This window comes from Neophocaena asiaeorientalis, unplaced genomic scaffold (genome assembly GCF_003031525.2).
Source record: "Neophocaena asiaeorientalis asiaeorientalis breed wild unplaced genomic scaffold, Neophocaena_asiaeorientalis_V1.1 scaffold132, whole genome shotgun sequence".
In the NCBI taxonomy this organism is placed as follows: Eukaryota; Metazoa; Chordata; class Mammalia; order Artiodactyla; family Phocoenidae; genus Neophocaena; species Neophocaena asiaeorientalis.
Window position 1 is genome coordinate 1,055,614 of NW_020173393.1, and position 19,067 is coordinate 1,074,680.

A 19,067-nucleotide genomic window follows, 5' to 3' on the forward strand; every position below is an offset into this window, starting at 1 on the left:
ACAATTTAGATGAAACAGACCAACTCCTCAGAAAATAAAAACTACCACAATGTACTCAGTATGAAGTAGATAATTCAAATAGCCCTATAACTATTAAGAAAATTAAATATAAAATTTTGCAAAAAATAAAAAAATCTATAGGCCTAGATGGTTTCACTGGGAAATAATACCAAACACTTAAACAAGAATTAACACCAATTCCATGCAATCTCTTCTAGAAAACAGAAGAGAAGGGAACAATTCCCAATTCATTTATGAGGCTGGTATTATCCAGATACCAAAACCAGACAAAGGCAATAAAAAAAGAAAAACTACAGACAATATCCCTCATGATTATAGATGTAAAAATCTTTAATAAAATATTAGCAAATAGAATTCAACAAAATATAAAAATAATTATACATCATGATCAAGTGGCATATTCCCCAGGGATACAAAGCTGGTTCACTACCTGAATACCAATCACTGTCATCCATCATATTAACAGGCTAAAGAAGAAAAATAATTTGATCATATTAATTGATGCCCCCCCCAAAGCATTTGATAAAATTCAACACTCATCCATGATAAGAACTCTCAGAAAAATAAAAATAGATGGGAACTTTCTCAATTTGAAAAGGAGCATTTACAAAACACCTACAGCTAACATTATAGTTAATAGTGAAAGATTGAATGCTTTCTCCCTGAGATTGTGAATCATGTATGAATGTCCTTTCTCAAACTCTTATTCACCCATAGTGCCTGAAGTTCTAGCCAGTGCAGTAAGGCAAGAAAAGTAAATACAAGACATACAGATCTGAAAGGAAGAAATAAACCAGTTCTTATTTGTAGATGACGTGATTGTCTATATAGAAGTCGGAAGGATTTGAGAAAAAAAAAAAAAAACACCTCCTAGAACTAATTAATGAATTGAGCAAGATTTTAGGATATAAGATAAACATACAAAATTCAATTTTATTTCTATATACTAGCAGTGAATATATGGATCCTGAAAAAAATAGGATACCATTTACATTGCTCAAAAATGCAGTACTTATGTGCAAATCTAACAAAACATGTATAGGACTTTTAGGCTGAAAATTATAAAATGCTGATCAAAGAAATCAAAGAAGATCTAAATAAATGGAGAGACATACCACGTTCATGGATTAGAAGAGCCAACAGAGTAAAGATGTCAATTATCTCCAAATCGATATGCAGGTTTAATTTTTGTAGATATAGATAATATTCTAAGAATTTACATAGAAATGCAAAGAAACCAGAATATCTGAAACAATTTTGAAAAAGAAGGATAAAGTGGGAGGAATCACTGTCCCTATTTTCAGGACTTATTATACAGTTACAGTCAATAAGACAGTGTGGTATTGGTAGAGGGATAGACAATTAGATCAATGGAACAGAATAGGGAAACCAGAAACAGATCCACCAAATATGCCCAATTGATTTTTGACAAAAGTGCAAAAGCAATTCAATGGAATAAAGATAACTTCTTAAACAAGTGAAGCTGTAGCAATTGGTAGGCAAATTGATAGGCAAAAAAAAAAAAAAAGAGCCTCAATCTAAACCTCATACCTGATATAAAAATTAACTCATGGACTTAAATATAAACATAAAACTATAAACTATCAAACTTCTAGAAAAAAATGTGAGAAAAATCTTCAGGATCTAGGGCTGTGCAAAGAGTTTGACACCAAAAGCGTGATCCAAAAAAGGGAAAATTTGACTCCACCAAAATTACAAATGTTTGCTCTTTGAAAAGTCTGTTAAGAGGATGAAAAGCCAAGCTATCGACTGGGAGAAAATTTTTGCAGACAACGTATTTGTCAAAGGACTGGTATCTAGACTATATAAAGTACTCTCAAAACTCAACAGCAGAAAAAACGGTCCACTGAGAAAATGGGCAAACAACAGGAGGAAATAATTTCCCCCAAAGAGGATATACAGACAGCAAAGAAGCACATGAAAAGATGTTAAACATCATTAGCCATTAAGAAAATGCAGATTAAAACCACAGTGAGGGCTTCCCTGGTGGCACAGTGGTTAGGAGTCCACCTGCGGATGCAGGGGACGTGGGTTCATGCCCCAGTCCGGGAGGATCCTGCATGCCGCGGAGCGGTTGGGCCCGTGGGTCATGGCCGCTGGGCCTGCGCGTCCAGAGCCTGTGCTCCACCGCGGGAGAGGCCACAACGGTGAGAGGCCCGCATACCGCAAAAAAAAGCAGAAACAAAAACAAAAACCCACAGTGAGATACCTCTACACCCCTATCAGAATGGCTAAAATAAAAAATACCACCCCAATGCTGGTAAGGACGTGGGGAAACTGGCTCACTCATACGTGGCTAACAGAAATGTAAAACAGTGCTAACACTCTGGAAAATTGCATGGCGGTTTCTTCAAAAACCAAGGGTGCAACTACCACACAATCCAGGATTGTACTCCTGTGCTTTTATCCAAGAGGAACAAAAAGACTCCTCCGGGCTCCAACCCACAGATGACTGACCCACCGCGGGAGAAAATAAGAAAAACAATCTCAACAGCAATAGCTACCAACAGACCTCTTGTCTAGTGGAGACCGTCACTGTCATCGCCCCCACTTTGTGGTTGAGAAGACTGAGGTTCAGAGGCAGTTGTCAAGGCCACGCAGCTAGTATGTGGCAGAGCCAGTACCTGAACCCACTTATTACTAGTAAGTGATTTAATCTTCCAGTTGTCAGTATGGCCCTTTCCACGGGAGAGTAAGGAAGGGTTCAGCCCGTTGCCCCAGGCCACATAGCTGGAAAGTCAGGAGGTTTAAACCGGAGGCTACTCTGCCTTCTGGGCTGGAGTCCTGTTCCTTAGTGCTAGGGTCGAACTTTTCCTAACTTTCCCGGGTCTCTTTCGCCCAGTCCCAGGGGAGCAGGCACCACCCTTTTCCTCCGGGAGGCGCAGGGAGAGGGCGGGTCCCCAAGCGCAGTCCCCTCCCCAAACCCTCCCCCAGGCTATAAGCCGGAGCCGGGGGGCCAGGCGCGGGCAGTCCCGGACTGGCCCGCTCCGCGGGGCGATCGCGCAGATGGCGGCGCTGGCGACAGTGGCTAAGAAGGTGTGGAGCGCGCGGCGGCTGCTGGTGCTGCTGTTCACGCCGCTCGCGCTGCTGCCGGTGGTCTTCGCCCTCCCGCCCAAGGTAACGCCTCCTTTGCCTGTGGGCCCCCCGTTCCGCGCCCTGGGCGGCCGCGCAACAGGCAGGACCCTCTCCTCCCGAGCCTCTGAGGCGGAACACCGCTGAGGTCCCAGTCTAGACAGATTTCACCAGACCCCCTCAACCGTCCCCCCTTTACCCTGCCTTGGCCTGCTGTGAACACCTCTTGCCGCAGTTCCCCTTTTCTAGCTGCTCCTTGGAGCCTGGGTCCCACCTAGCCTTCTGGATCTTCTCACTTCTACAGGCGTGATTTCCTTTTATTGAGCTCTAACTATGTGCTTGGCGCTGTGTTGCACATTTCACTTGATAATCACAAGGAACACTTGATGAATGCCAAGCTGTGTAACCTGGGGCAAGTCATTTAACCTCTCTGAACTTCAGTTTACTCATTTGTAAACATAGGGGAAACGATAATGCCAATCCACTGGGTTGTGGTGAATATTAAATGAGGCAATCTATGTAAATCTCTTAGAACTGAGCCTGATACACAGTAAGTGCCTAAGAACGCACAGGCTGGTCTTATTTCCACGCACCTCATATGATGGGGACGGCCAAGATTTAATAAACGCTTGCCGGGAGCAAGGTGCAGTGCTAAAATTTGCTTTATGTGCATCGTCTTATTTGATCCAGACTGAAAGTGCCCCTCAGAGGGGGAGGATCATTTGCCCCATTTTCCAGAGGAGAAAACTGAGGCTCGGAGAGAAGTGACTTGCTCACAGTCACACAGCAAACAGCTGAGTGGGATTCAATCCCTGGCTTATCAGAATCCAGAACATGACCTGTTTCTAGACTCTCAAAGAAAGTAATCCCTAGAAGATCAAAGGCTGCAGATTGAGGCCAGGAGTGTCATGATAAAAGTCACCACCAATGGGAGCTGGAAGGAGATGGTACTGCAGGTCCCTGTTGGGTCCCTCACCTCTGCTCAGCCCATTTGCAGCATCATGGGAGGGCACTAGGCTCATTAGACAAGGCTTCTACCTCCAGGAAGTTGTTTCACTATCCCTCAGTGAGATAGTAAATGTTCATAGAAGTAAAAGTAAAGAGAGTGTGTAACTTAGTGGCGGATTACCCAGCACCACCAGCAGAGACTAGGGGAGCTGGGAGAGGTGTTCAGAGAGGGAGGCCTGGAGGAAGGAGCCCTCCTTGGGCCCAGGGGGTGAGGAAGTTATACGAAGGAGACGGTGTCAGGAGATCCAGGGCAAGTTCTTTGGTGTGGAATTATCCAAGCAATTAGACTTTCTTGACATGCAAGAGAAAAACAATAAATCCTGGTGTAAGGATTAGGTTGCTTATTCAAAAACTAGCCCACCCCGGACCACTCGCTGACTTCAGGACCTTGGACCAATCTCCTTTCTTCTTTGGGTCTCCCTTTCTTTGTCTATAAAATGGAGCGGATCTCCATGCTAGCTTCTGAGATTTGATGTGAGGGGCTGAGTAAGGAAGTTGCCTTGCTTTGTGAAGCATCACCGGTGGAAGGCTAGATGGGTCTGGGAGGTCCCAGGCAGAGCTCTGGGGAAGAAGTGATGAAACACACTTTCTCTGAGTCTCTCTCCTCAGCAGGGTGTTCTGAAAGCTTCTCTCCGCTCTGCCCTCTAGCAAGATTTGTGAACCCAGGGGCAGGTCCAAGTGTTACGGGGCCTGAAGCATGTACTATTTAAGGGGCTCTCTTTAAGAAAAAGCTTACAGATTTACAGATACAAAATTCAGTACAGGGTTTGGGAGTGGCTCTGAAGCTTAAACTTCATTAGGTTCACAGAGAATCCACTTCCACGTGGTCCCCAGTGTGCACGTGTAACAGCGAGTGCCTGACCCTCTGCGATGGTGGTGAGCCTAATAAAGTGTTTCATTGAGTGCTTCACTCTTCTTATGTGCCAGGCTCCATGCTAAGAGTCTCTCAGGCATTGTCCTATATAATGTCCACATAATCAGGGAGGCAGCTGCTGTTAGCATCCCTATAGTACAGGTGAGGAAATGGAAGCTCAGCAGGGTTAGGTGACTTGCCCAAGGCCACACAGCCAGTACAAAGCCAGAATGCAGTGTCTGTACTTCTAACAGCTGCATTTTATACTCTTTCTTTCGTTATAATTGACTAAGAACCTCTCCTGTTTCCCTACAGATCCCTGGTGGGTACTCTTGGTGTGGCCCTAGATGTCACTACCTTTTAAAGTGGCTGATAAGCCAGGGCCTCCTCCCAGGAGGCAGGTCTGACTTCTTGGGAGATCTTATTAGCCTCCCTCAAAATCTCTGTCGGCACACTCAAAGCCCCCTCCTCCATGTAATATGCATGTATTTATCATATTATATTATTATTATATCCTTGGATATTAATAACTGACATGTCTCTTAATGTACAATGTGAATAAAAGCATCCTTAGAGAATAATGAACAGAGAAAAGTGCTGTTTTTATTGATCTGTGACATACATTTAAAGCAAACAGAGTGGGTGTGCTCTGCACACATAGTTTCAAAACAATTCCTGTAATCGTAACCAGTTTTAATCCCGTGATAACCTCCCCAAACAAAGGCTGGCAGTCTAAAAAAACATTGTGCTTTCTGTGCAAATGAAGCTTCAAGGCAAGTGTCCTCCGTGTCTACCCCACCCCCAACATCAGATTGCTGCTTCTAAGCCGCTCTCACCTGGAAACTCTGGAGCCACCAATGCCGGTCATAGGGTACACCTGGGTTCCCAAAAACTTTTGCAAAATTGTAGGTATTGGGAAAGAAGTTTGAGATCCTTGGCACTGATCGTTTGCCCCTTGCTGGGTTCTGTTTTTCCAGCTTGATAAGGTCTACAGGCCATTGCTGCTCTGATGTTCTAGAAGTCTGTGTGATCGAAAGGGTTGGTTCTCATACACCTGTCCCCTGGCGACTGGTGAGGGAGGCTGCAGGGAGGCTGGGGTTAATCTGAAGGGTAGAGCCAAGGGGTGGGGATGGCAGGGGATGGGAACAATTCTTATATTATGTCCTCCTGGCTTGGAACCCTGTCAGCAGGGGTGAAAAGGAGTGGGATGCCCTTCTGGAATGCAGTGGCTGCAATTTCCAGGGCCACTGGGGATCATGGCTCTTGCCACAAAGAGTGCCAGAGACTAAGGAAGTCAGGACACTGCCGGAGGGACCACCTCAAAGTTTTCCAAGAATGGGCATCTTGGGAGGTGGATATTAGAGGACCGGCCTTGGGCAGCTAGAGGGGACAGACGAGATCTGCACCAGTCCCTTGTGTTTGCAGAGAAATCTTGCCTCCTTTCCCTTCCTACGCCCACTGAAAGCAAATTTAGCTGGACTGGCCATCTGGCCAAGATGCGTTCTTACAGTGGGTACTCATAGGTGACTCTTTCTAAGGATGCTTTGAGCAGGAGGAGTTTGGGGGAGGGGGTGCTCTGGGCAGGACGGCTGCAGAGTGTTCTACAGGCTGTGCACTGCACAAGGAGACCTGAGGAGGCAAAATGAGACAGAACCAACCTGCACTCCACATGCCAAGCTGTGTACTCTGGTGCAGTGCTGGATCCACCTGAGGAAGAGCCCCTTTTCCCAGTTTGCACAAAGGCATCAAGTCTGGCTAGCAGCACACTTGTTCTGGGGCAGTAGTACATCTGTGAAGTCAGAGGCCCACTTTTTTTTGCATATGCTTAATTCTTGGGTGGGGGAAATTCAGGTGGGTGACCAGGAAAATGGTTATTTCATTCCCAGTTTTGAGTCTTTGGAATCAGAACTGGATTCTCATTCCACATCATTGCTCTGTGACCTTGAGCAAGTCATTTGGCTTCTCTGGGCCTCAGTTTCTTCATTGATACCATGCCCATAACATCACCTTCCTCCCTGGTTATTATTTGGGCCCAATGAAATCGTATATTATACTTGCACCGTAACTTCTTACTTGTTTATTCAACACTCTAGATATGTTTTAACTCTCCTATTTTGCAGATGAGGAAACTGAGACTCAGAAGTAAGATGATCAAAATAGCATGGGCCTTGGAGCTGGGAAGACCTGGGTTTGGGTCTTGGTTCTGAAACTGTGAGTCAGGGAGCTTGCGTTGGAGATTTCACATTTCTGACCCTCGGTTTCCTCACTTGTGAAGTGGGGAGAACTCACGTGCTTCCCATAGGGCTGCTATGGGACTTAATTAAGAGAAGATACAGAAATTGTCCAGTGCCGTGTCAAACGTGGTGGGAGTTTATAATACTAATAGTTGATAAAAATTTTTTCTATTTGCCCCACACTGTTTTACATGCCTTTCACATTTTAGTTCATTTACTCTTCACATCAGCCTTAAGAAGTGGGAATAATGATTATCCCCATTTTTACAGATGAGGAAAGTGAGGCCCAGAGAAGGAAGGAAGTTGCCTGAAGCCTCACAGTGAGCTGTGAGTGGCAGGGCGGGGGTGAGTGCCTCCATCTCCCTCTTCTTGTCCAGTGATTCCCCCATCTCAGGCTCCCAGTCATCACTGTTTTATTCTATCGACATTTCAATTAATCTCTGAAGCCTAACTTTTAGATTAGGGATGCGGGGAAGCAGAGGTCAAGCTCCCTTATTTCCGTTCAGATTATAGTAAGCCCTCAAGAAAGGATAGGAACAGCTAATATTTATTGATTACTTACTAGAAGCTCAGGCCCCCTCTCTCCCTCTGCACCAGCCACACTGGCCTTCTTGGTGTTCCTTAAATATCCCAAGATTGCTCTCACCCCAGGGCCTTTGCACTTACTGTTCCCTCTGTCTGAACTGCTCTTCCCCCCAGGTGTCTGCAAGTCTTTCTTCCTCACTTCATTCATCTTAGTTCAAAGATGAACCTCCTCAAAGGCCTTCCCTGGCCACCCTATCTAACATAGAATACAAAAAATCCTTTACACTTTCTTCTCTGCCTTATCTTACTTCATGGTCTTCATCACTATCTGCCAATATATTATGTGTTTAAGGAACGGACAAGTCAGAGTAAGCAGACTTAGGACTGGCTAGTTCAAATAATTTCAGTGGGCTCTGGGACATAGAGACTGTCCCTAGTTGTTTGGTCGCTGGCCCTGGATGATTACAGCAGGCGAATCGTGGCCTGGAGTGAGAGAGCCCAATAAAGGAGGTGGTTGGGGGTATGGGCTCTGGATTGGCTGGTTTACATTTGAAAAACTGATGCACAGGTGAGTTGTTTACTATCTCTAGGAATTAGCTAGCCCTGGGAGAGGCAGACACTCCAGGTTTAGCAAGGTCCCAAGATGCCAGAGCATCAAATTCAGAAACTTGCAAACATGGTTGTTACAATCTCCCATACTCCTCTTCTCTCACTATGGTCCAACCTCATAGGCTTTCTTTTGGTTCTTTAAACCTGCCAAGCTTGTTGCTGCCTCAGGGCCTTTGCATTTGCTGTTCTCTGCCTGGGATGCTCTTGCCCCTGATCTTCCACAGCTGGATCTGTCTGGTCATTTGGGTCTTAGCTCCAAAGGCACCTCCTCCAAGGAGTCCTCCTTGATTACCTTTTCTCAAGAACACTTACTCTCCTCACCGTACAAAGCACTCTCTAAAACAGCTTCCTATTTTTTTTCTTTCATGGCATTCATCCCAATCTGAAGTGTTCATAATCTGTTCACTGTCTGCCTCCACCACTAGGCTGTGAGTGATGTAAGGGCAAGACCCGTGTCTGTCTTGTTCCCTGCAGCATCCCCAGTGCCTAGGACAGTGTCTCACACATAGTAGGTACTCGGTAAACAAGTGAATGAATGAATTTGCATTTGAACTCAGGTATCTCTGATTTCAGAAGACATGCACTTTCCAAAACCGCAGACTGCTACTCATTTGTGGAAGATTTGAGCTGGAATCGGTGTCTCCAGCCCTTTCGTTTTTCAGTTGGGAAGACTGAGGCCCAGAGGGCACATGGAGGGACTTTCCCAGCCCCTCCCAGCCAGGTGGTCCCAGAACCCTCATCTGTTCCCCATCCATGCTCTCCTGCCAGGTTTCACCCGTTGCCCACACAGACCCCTTGGCCTTGGAAACGCTCCTCTGAGGTCCAGCCAACTTTCCACTTTCCCGGAGCTCCTGCCAGGTGTGTAAACAGGCCAGTGCGATTCCTGGTGATGCGGCGGGGAGCAAGATTGTGTTTCCTGACCTAACTCGGCAGGACAATGCCCTCTGGACTGATGAGCAGGATTTCAGACACCCTCAGACCTTGAAGACACAAAGTCAGCATCCTGGCTAGGCTGGACCTGGCCAGGGCCTGGAACAAGTGACACAGGTGTGCCCAAACTGCTCTCTCCAGCGGAGATGCACTAGGGACGAGAGAGATACACAAGGCCACGCCATCTCTGGCAAGCCTCCGTTTCCTCATCTCAGAAATGGGCATAATGAAACCCACCTGCTTGGAAGACTTGACAGTGCCTGACATAGTAGGTACTTGATAAAGAATTGCGGCTCTTTCTATTATCTGCAAAATAGGGGTACCAGGCTCTCAGCTCTATATACTTGTCCCTGAAATTCATAGGGGGAGGGGCAGCCAATGGGATGGAGCCTGTGCTGGGTGGGGGCTGGAGGAAGGCAGGAGGACTGATACACAGGACAGAACAGTGATCCCCAGTCCGATGAAGACATTGGAAAAGGTCTGGTGAGGCCAGCATGCCCCTCCTGGCCAGCCCAGTGGTCCCCCTGCCCAGTTCCTTTTGCTCTACTCTCCTGTGGGGTCCTCTCTCAGTCTGGGCTGAGAGAGGGATTTGATTTCAGCTGTATTAAGCTCTCTTACAGGAATGTGCTGGTCCCTGGGAGGCTCAGGAAGTGAATTCAAGTTTGTTGATGTCCTGGGCCACATGCCTTATTCATACTCTCTCCTCTGTCCCCCAAGAGGCCTCCTAAGAGCCATAGTCAACACCTCTCTAGCATTTATGAAGTGCCAGGCACGGTTCAAAGCACTCAAGATATGTTTGCTAGCTCATTTATGCTCGCCCTGGCTCTGGCGCAGGTGCTGCTATTATCCACATTCATCGATGAGGAAACCGAGTCACAGAATGGTTCAGTCACTTGCCGAAGCTCCCACGTTTTGGATGTGGCAGAGCTGGGATTCCGACTCTGGCATTCAAGCCCCAGAGTCTGTGCTTTTAGTTGCTGTGTGACACAAGGGTGAGGGACCCAGTTTACAAATGAGAAGGCTGAGGCTCAGAGAGGTGAAGTCACCTGCCACCTCACGGCCATTGAATGAGTAGTGAGGCTGCCAGTCGAGCCTACGCCTGCCTTGTTGAAAGCCCACACTCCTTCATGGTTCAGTGGAGGCAACAGGGAAAGGAGTGATTGTGCTGGGTGCGGTGGGGGACATTAAGAAAGGCTTCCCAGAGGAGAGACCTGTCATTCTGACACTGGGGTGGGAGTTTGGAGGTCTCAGAGGGACCTGAAGATAGGAACTAATGTGGCTGGTCAAACATGATAGGTAGGAGCTTGGATTTGGGTGCTTGGGTTCAAATCCTGGCTTTTTAATATGCTGTGTGACCTTGGGCCAGTTACTTAACTTCTCTGTGCTCAGTTTCCTCATCTGTGAATGGGTATGATAATAATTAATGATGCTTGTAAAGGGCTCAACAGATGTTGCCTGCCTTCATGGATAAATCAGTGCCTGTGTCCTGGGCTCTGGGAAATCCTTTAAATCAGGGTTCTTAAGCATTTTGCTCCCCAGGAGACATTTGGTAGTGCCTGGAGACATTTTTGATGGTCTCAGCTGGAAGGAGCTGCTACCGGCATCTAGGGACGCTGCTAAACATCCTACAGTACACAGGACGGTCCCCACAACAAAGAATTCTCGGGCCGCAAATGTTAGTGGTGCTGAGGTTGAGAACCTCTGCCTTCAATGCGTTAGTTTGTTTCATCCCCCAGCAGGCTGTGAGGCAGGCACAGTCAAGTCCAATTTTCTGTCAGGGACACTGTGTCCCAGAGAGGGGAAGTGCTTGTCTGTGGACACACAGCCTGGCCACAGAAGGCCTCCCAGGGTGGAGGGGATTTGGAAATGGAGGGCGTTCCAGGCAAGACAAAACACCCCCTGGCCCTCCAGCCCCGTTCTGGGCTCTGCTGCATGGAGCTGACCCGTTCCCTCTGCCCTCTGGGCTGTCAGCGGGCGGGAACAGCCTCCTTTCCCTTGGTAGGGAGAAATAACAAGAGAGGCCCTTGTTTGCTGCCACCCACAGCCCGGATTGTCCCCTCGATTTCACATGCCGCTTGCACCTTACTCTCATGACAATCCACTTTGCTGGCTGGCTTGGGAGGCCTGGAGAGTGGGAAAAGGAAGGAAAAGTCTTCCTGCTCCTTTTAGCCATTTCCTGCCCCTGTCTGGAGCCCCCTTGGATTTCTCTGGAAAGGACTGGGACTCAGCAAAACTTCTCCTGGTGCCCGAGCAGGGCATTTTACAGCACAGAGTCCAAAAAACAGAAGTGTAGGCAGTTTCCTGAGACATGAGTCCTGGGAACGTGGTCTGCTGTGCCGACATCTGGGACTAGAATGTGGGGTCTCCAGGCCTGGGGGAGCTGGCAGAGGCCTGATGCAGGGCCCTGCCCACGACCCAGCTCCCACCTCTCGTTGGGGAAACTGAGGCTGTCCTGAGAGGCTCTTCCTACCTCCACTAAACTGGCCATCTACCTGGGAGGCCTGGCTTCCTTTCCTGCTCCTGATCTTCTGCGGGATCTGGACCTCCTTCAGACCTTGGCTTTCCTCCTCTGGACAAGGGGTCTGCCCAGAATCACTGGGCTGGTTTGTCCCCCAGAATCACTTTCTGAGGGGGAGGGGGCAACATCATGAGAGTATGAACTCTAGCACCAGATTTCCTGGACTCCAGGACAGCTCCCCCACTTCCTGGCTGTGTGACCTTGGGCAAGTTACTTAGCCTCTCTGTGCCTCATTTTCCTCCTCTGTGGAATGAGGTGCACTAATGGGACCTACCTCGGAGGGGTGTTGTGAAGATTGGCTCAGATACCTAAAATACTCTGGGCTGCTCCTGATCACAGAGGTACTAGGTAAGTGTCTGTTGTTACTATGGTTGGCAGCAGTAGTATTGTTATCTGCATTACAACTGTGCCCGTGGAGCCCGTGGAAGTGCTTTATAGGGGATGAGACCTTCTGCATCCTACTGGCTTCTTCCCTTTACTCTCTGTGTAGGTTCTTGGGTTTTCTGAGCCTCCATTTCCTCCACTGTATATGGAGTAAAGCTCATCTCCTAGGAGCTGCTGGGAAGATTAAATGAGATAGTGCTTATTCAGAGAAAAATCCCAGTGAAAGTTCCCTTTCCACTCTTTTTTTTTTTTAATTTATTTATTTAATTTTTGGCTGCATTGAGTCTTCGTTGCTGCACGCGGGCTTTCTCTAGTTGTGGTGAGTGGGGGCTACTCTTCATTGCAGTGCACAGGCTTCTCTTTGCGGTGGCTTCTCTTTGTTGTGGAGCACGGGCTCTAGGCGCACGGGCTTCAGTAGTTGTGGCACGTGAGCTCAGTAGTTGTGGCTCATGGGCTCTAGAGCACAGGCTCAGTAGTTGTGGCGCACGGGCTTAGTTGCTCCGTGGCATGTGGGATCTTCCTGGACCAGGGCTCGAACCTGTGTGCCCTGCATTGGCAGGCGGGTTTCCAATTACTGCGCCACCAGGGAAGCCCTCCCTTGCCATTCTTATTCTTGCCCTGAAGCCCAGAGCCCCAAAGGCCTAAGAAGTGAGGGATTGTGGGCAGTGGAGGGTCATTGTCAAGAATGGCTTGGAAACTCCACAGGTCAGGCCTTAACAGCAGGGATCAGCTTTCCCATCCCCCACTGCATCAGCTCCCAGGATGCCTGGGGCAGGGCCAGCTGGACCAGAGTGGAGATGGGATGATGGTAAATGGTAGAGAATTGAAAATGTCGGGGGCAGGGAAGACCTCAGTGCCCAGGAGAAGTTAGGCTAAGTGGTGGGCACACAGGATGCAGCCTCAGATGATCCAGGATGGATCCCTGCCAAGAACTTGATCTGTGGGGGGAAGCAAGACACTTCCCTTGCCAGCCTTAGTTTCCTCATCTGTCTCATGCACCCGCTTGCCTCTTGGGGCTGTGGGGAGGAGCCAGGGAAACCAATCACTTTGTAAACAGTGAAGTACCCTGCAAATAGTAAAGTACAATTAGGGATCCTGCCCATCTTGTTCACTAATGTACCCCTAGCAGTAGGCAAACAGGGTGCTTAATAAGTATGTCCAGAATGAATACGGAATCAAAACAGTATTTCTTTAGTGTTTCCTGTGTGCCAGACACTGTCCATAAGTGATTATTACATTGAGTTTAAAAGTATTAATTGAGCACCTACTACATGCCAGCTACTATTCTAGAGGAACATGGCAATGAACCAAATAGTCACAAATCCTTATACTTAAGGAGCTGACATTTTAGAGGGGTAAACATTAAAAACAAACAAACAAAAGCAAGCAGATAAGTAAGATCTGTAGTATGTCAGATGTTGATAAGTGCTGTGGAGAATAAAATCAGAGAAGGCAGGGAGCTTGGAATGGAGCTAAGTGCAATTTTAGAGTCAGGAAGATTTCGAGAAGGGAACATTTGAACAAATACCTGAGGGAGATGACATTGGAGCAAAGACTTGAAGGAGGTGAAGGAAGGAGCCCTGAGTGCATATAGAGGAAGAGCATTCCAGGCGAGGAGACAGCAAGTCAAAGGTCCTGAGGTGGGAGCATGGAGAGTGTTCAAGAAATATCAAATGGTCTTCCTGGGTCCTCGTGACAGCCCTTCCAGGAGACTGACCCCTGAACCCCTGAACATAGGGAAGCTAAGTTGAAGATCTTAGATGGGATTTAAAGACAGATCCCACCATAATGCCTTCCGGCTGGATTTTACTCCAAGCAGAGAAAGTCTTCCTTCCCACACCAGGCCTCCAAAGGTGTGGGATAGGCTGTCAGGAGCGGCGAGAGGTGGAGAAGCCCAGAGCGGGCTTTAAGCACACCCGCCACCCATGTTGGGAACTGAAGGGCCCTTTGCACAGATGGGGAGACTGAGGCCCACAGAGAAGAAGAAGCTGCCCTTCAAGGTCACACAGTCAGTTGGCCTCTTTTTCAGAAGAACATGTTCTGTCCTCCTCTGGTAGAGCCAGGCCCCTGGGGACTCCAGGGTCCCATGCAGCTGCCACCCTGCCCCCAGCTGCCTGTCTGGCTCATGAATGATTAGCGAGGCCTGGGCAGCAGTGGGGTGTGAGCTGCTCCAGGAACGCTTTTAATGAATGGCTCGAAGAACTTTACCTTGTGACAACACCTGCTAGTAAGTCCAGGGGTCTAACACAGTCCGTTCCAGAGGAAAGGGTAGGAGGATAGAGTGGCTGCCTCAGAGGTCTCCTGGGACAAGTCACCCCCTCCACTTTCTCCTCTTTCCCCCATTGAGTCTTGAGCCCAGATAGACACAGGTGGCTCCTAACTGCTTTCTCAGAAGAGAAGGTAGGAGGGAGCCCTGCCTGGAAATCAGAGACTAGACATCTGCGCTGTCTCAACTATTTCCCTCTGGGTCACCCTGGGCTAGTTTCAGTCTTAACCCTCCATGCCTGTCTCCTCCAGAAGGTGGGCACTAAGATCAGCCGGGCTTATCCTCAAGACTGAACAGATCCAGAGAGGATGGGAAAGGGCCTGTAAAGTGCTTTGCTGTTGAATATCTGTCCTTCCATTTCCAGAAACTACCAGAGTGTGGGAGGAGCAAAAGTCACAATAAGTGTAAAAGGCTTAGCTGAGCACCTGTACATAGTGAGTCTCAGTAAATGCTGGCTGTTACCATCACTACTGTTACTCTCCTCACTGAGCCCAGGACCAGGGCCCAGGGGATCAGGACCACTGCCCTGAGCTCGGACCACTATGCTGAAATCACGGCTTCATCCTTTGCTAGAGATGCACACATGGATGAAGAAGTTGCTGGACCTCTGTGTGCCTCCAGTTTCTCATTTCTAAACAGGGTTGTGAGACGAGCAGGTGAGCTAATGCAGGCAGGGCTTGGCGCCTGGTCATAGTAAGCCCTCAATGAACAGTAGCTTTATTATTCTCACCTGTCATTCACACCGAGGCAGTGTGAACTTGGGCCAGTCACTCAAGCTCTCTGAGCCAAACGGAACAGCGGTCGTAGCTGCCTCGTGGGGCTGTGGGTAGAGTTGAATGAGGGAATCCACGAACCGTGCCTGGCACATAGTAAGTGCTCAGTGTGGGCAGCCACCTTGAATAACAGTGCTGCTGTTCTGAGCCCATGAGGGACAGCTGCTCGGGAGACCACGGAGAGAGCTGCTGCCAGCATTGCAGGGCTTCCAAAGAACGGCCACATCCATCCATGTTCTCTTTGATCTCCTTCCCAGCTCTCTCAGGATGGCGTAATAAGCATCCTGATTTACGGATGAGGACGCAGAGGCTCAGAAAGGCCACCGGTCCTTCCACAGCTTGAAGCTTGTAGGTGGTAGACCAGGATTTGCACCGGCAGCTCTGTGACTCCTAGTGGCCTTGCACCCAGAGCCTCAGCTGGCCTTACTTAACTCCCTTTTTGCAAGTGGAGGCACATGCCTCAGCGCCTCTTGGCCTCAGCGGAGAGGGTTTCTCCTGGGTTGTCTCGTCTTGCTGGGTCCTTTGCCTGGGCCTGCTGTGTGTGCTCCAAACTCCTTTCCTTTTGGGGTCAATATCTACCTAGCATCATTGCCTTCATCCCCACATGGCAGACTGGAAGTGCTTTAGGGATCACTGAGATGAAACTTCTGATATAAAGAGGGCAAGAAATGTGCAAAAGTAACAGATTCCATCAGTAGGAGGTAACATTTTATATATATTCCTTACTCTACCAGCACTCTGCTCCCAGCACTCAACCTACATTCACTTGATTTAATCAGTCCCCATAGCAATAACTCTATGAGGTTGAAATTCTTACCATCATTATCATCATCCCCATTTTACAGATGAGAAAACTGAGGCACAGAGTTAAGTCACTTTTCTAGGAAGCGGTAGAGGCAGGATTCAAGCCCAAGCACTCTGGCACTGAAAGCCAAGCTCGTGACTCAGGCTCCTCTGCTTCTTGGCATCAGGTCCTGATTTCAGCCCCCGTCTCCTAGCTCCCTGTCCACTGCTCTTTCTGCTGATCCCAACAGCTCCAGCTTCTTGGGAACTGGTCATTTTCCAGGTGCTGTACCACTGTGACTCTGAGATGCCATCGTTCCTGGGTTATCTGTGAGCAAACAGCTCCGAGCCTGCCCAAGGCCACTCACACCAGTCATGGATGCCTGAGCCACCGTGTTTCAAGCCCTGAGTGGCCCCAGGGGTTTTGACCACTGTGTAGGCCCAGCCTTGGGCTGGGGGTGATGAGGGGATACTGAGAGGTTTAAGGCATGGCTTTGGCCTTTCTAGAGTTCAATGTTCAGGGCTTCCCACAGCCCTGGCCCTGGACACTCCTGGGGAATGGGCCTCTAGTGGGCAGCAGGAGGGCACCACTGTGGGCAGCTGGCCCTGGTCCTGCTCCCTGAAGGGCCTGGCATGGAGCCTCCAGTGCCTGCTGAGAGCCTGGTCACAGCCCAGTGCCTTGACAAAAACTCAACCCAGCAGGGAGATGGGGCACAGGAGGGAAGGTGGTGGTGGATGCAGTTTCCGGACAGCTCCTGCCCTGGGCTCAGAGAACACACCATTTCTCTTTCTTTCTTTTCCTGAGTGAGGGGGGCAGACTTAGGGGCAATGGGGGAAAAGTTGCCGTGTGTCTGCCTGGAAATCATTCCCCAGCTCAAAAATTAACCGCCTGACATGGCACTTTCTTCTTTCTCCCCTGTCACCTCTGCGTGTTTTGCCTGCAGACTTTAATCCCCGTGGTTATGGATTGGCTGAGCCTGAGAAGCTGGGATTTCTTTGGTGGGGGGATTATAAAGCTTCCTGTAAGAAATGTCTGGATTGGGTTGGCATGAATCAGGCTGGTCAGGGACTAAGGGGACCCCTGGCCCAATTCTTGCTCCCAACCAGGGTCAGGACTAGGGAGGGCCAGGCGAGGCACCCTGGGAACAAAGTTTAAGGAGGGACTCACTGTCAGGGTCATGCACCTGCCTCACCCTGGTCCCAGCCCAGCTCCCAACTCCTGCTGTCTGATAAACCTCAGGGCGCAATGGTCTTTCCATGAAACAAGATAAAACAAGTCCTTACTTCTGACTTGCTGTGTGACCTCAGGCAAGCCACTTTCCTTCTCTGGGCAGTCATTGTATTAGGGGTTAAATTAGACCAGGGTTTCTCAGCCTCAGCACTGGTGACATTGATCCTACTGGGAACAAATGATTTTCCGTTGTGGGGCACTGTAGGATGTTTAGTAGCATCCCTTGCCTCTACCCACTAGATGCCACTAGCATCATCCCCTCCAATCACCCCAAAATGTCCCTTTGTCCCCTGGAGGTCAAAATCATCCCCTATTGAGAACCACTAGATTAAGTCATCTCAGGTTCATTCTGGCTCTGATATTTTAGGATTTATTTAAAGATTTAAGAACAATGTATTTGAAGCTCAGCATTTAAGGAATTAAACTTGTATTATTAAGAATAAAGTAACATTAATATATGATTTTTAATAATTATTACAACGTAACAATAGGTCATATTTGTTGAGCATTCCCACGTGTCCATCACTGGGTCAGTGGTTATTTTATATGAAATAAATCACTCTCCGAGGTAGGTACTATTATTATGTGCCTACAGCACACAGGGAGACTGAGGGTGAGGGCAGTTAAATAACTAGGTCACACAGCTAGAGTGTGGAAGGATTGAGTTTATAGCTCAGGATTGTCTGATTCCAAAGCCCATACTGTTTCTACAGTGCGTGTTTATTGAAGGAAGATTAGAAAATACAGATAAACAAAAGGAGATATAGTATTTTCTGATGACAAAATTATTAGGTGGAAGGCACTTCTGGTTTAAGTTGGTGGAGTCCAGATTTTTCTATTCCATTCACCTTTCTGAAGCAGTCTGAAAACAGCAACAAATGGAGAAGAAACTGCCATCTCTGATGAAAGAAGGGCAGACCACAATCCCACCCTTGGTTTGTGAAGAAGAGCTGACAATGGTGCTGGGATTTGGACCAAATTGCAGGAGGGAACCAAGAGCTTCTGCAGCCCCTGGGCAGGAGGCAGAATTTTCTGGAAGTATTTTTCAACTCTATGAGCCCTTCCTAATCCCAGCAAAGCCTGAAGCATGCACATGGGAAGGGAGAGTCGCTGAAATGCATGTGACAGTTCAGAGTTCAGATGAACTGGATGAAGAGGCTCGAAGACCATTGGTAAGAAGCAGGATGTTGAAGTGGCAGGTGAGAGAAGGATGGATAACGATCAACCATACGGTTGTAAGGGTTCTAATTTTCTCTCTCAGTAAGTCGAAGAGACCTACTCAAGGAGATACTGAAGAACTGTGACATTCTTGGGTCTTTACACTTAATCTCCACACTAAGTCTATTGCTTAGAGTAGAGATATATTTCAGGGCAGTGGTGGTGAGAAAGGGTTCTGAGATAATCCACAGGGCTACTGCATAGACACCTGCTGCCCCAGCTTCCTCCTAGCTCCTCTCCCGACACTTTCTTTTAACAAAGAACTGTGATAAGTAGCCAGCATGGGACCTACAAAAAGACTGTGTGAGAAATAAGAAGAAAGGGAACATCAAATGAATAGTAGACAAGGAATAAATACTGGAAGAGTTGTGTAATGAAGAGAAACTACTGAACAGACATTTCTCTGTGAAATACACAAAAAATTAAAGAAATGATGGCCTTCCTAAAATAAATCTCAAGATGAGAACTAAAAGGGTCAAAGAAGGGCTCCCCTGGTGGCGCAGTGGTTGAGAGTCCGCCTGCCGATGCAGGGCACACGGGTTTGTGCCCCGGTCCGGGAAGATCCCACATGCCGTGGAACGGCTAGGCCCGTGAGCCATGGCCGCTGAGCCTGCGCGTCCG

At 48.2% G+C, this 19,067-nt stretch overlaps 1 protein-coding gene across 2 annotated transcripts in view; it reads left to right on the top strand.

The window, feature by feature from the left end:
• Positions 1–2,821: 2,821 nt before the first annotated feature.
• SLC13A3 (solute carrier family 13 member 3) overlaps positions 2,822–19,067 on the top strand; it is a 76,193-nt gene continuing 59,947 nt past the window's right edge. The window contains exon 1 of one of the 2 annotated variants that reach the window (XM_024746771.1): positions 2,822–3,159. In XM_024746771.1, coding sequence (XP_024602539.1) covers positions 3,049–3,159 — 111 coding nt within the window. In that variant the 5' untranslated portion in view covers positions 2,822–3,048. The remainder of the gene's footprint in view (positions 3,160–19,067) is intronic. The other variant, XM_024746770.1, reaches the window with a different exon arrangement.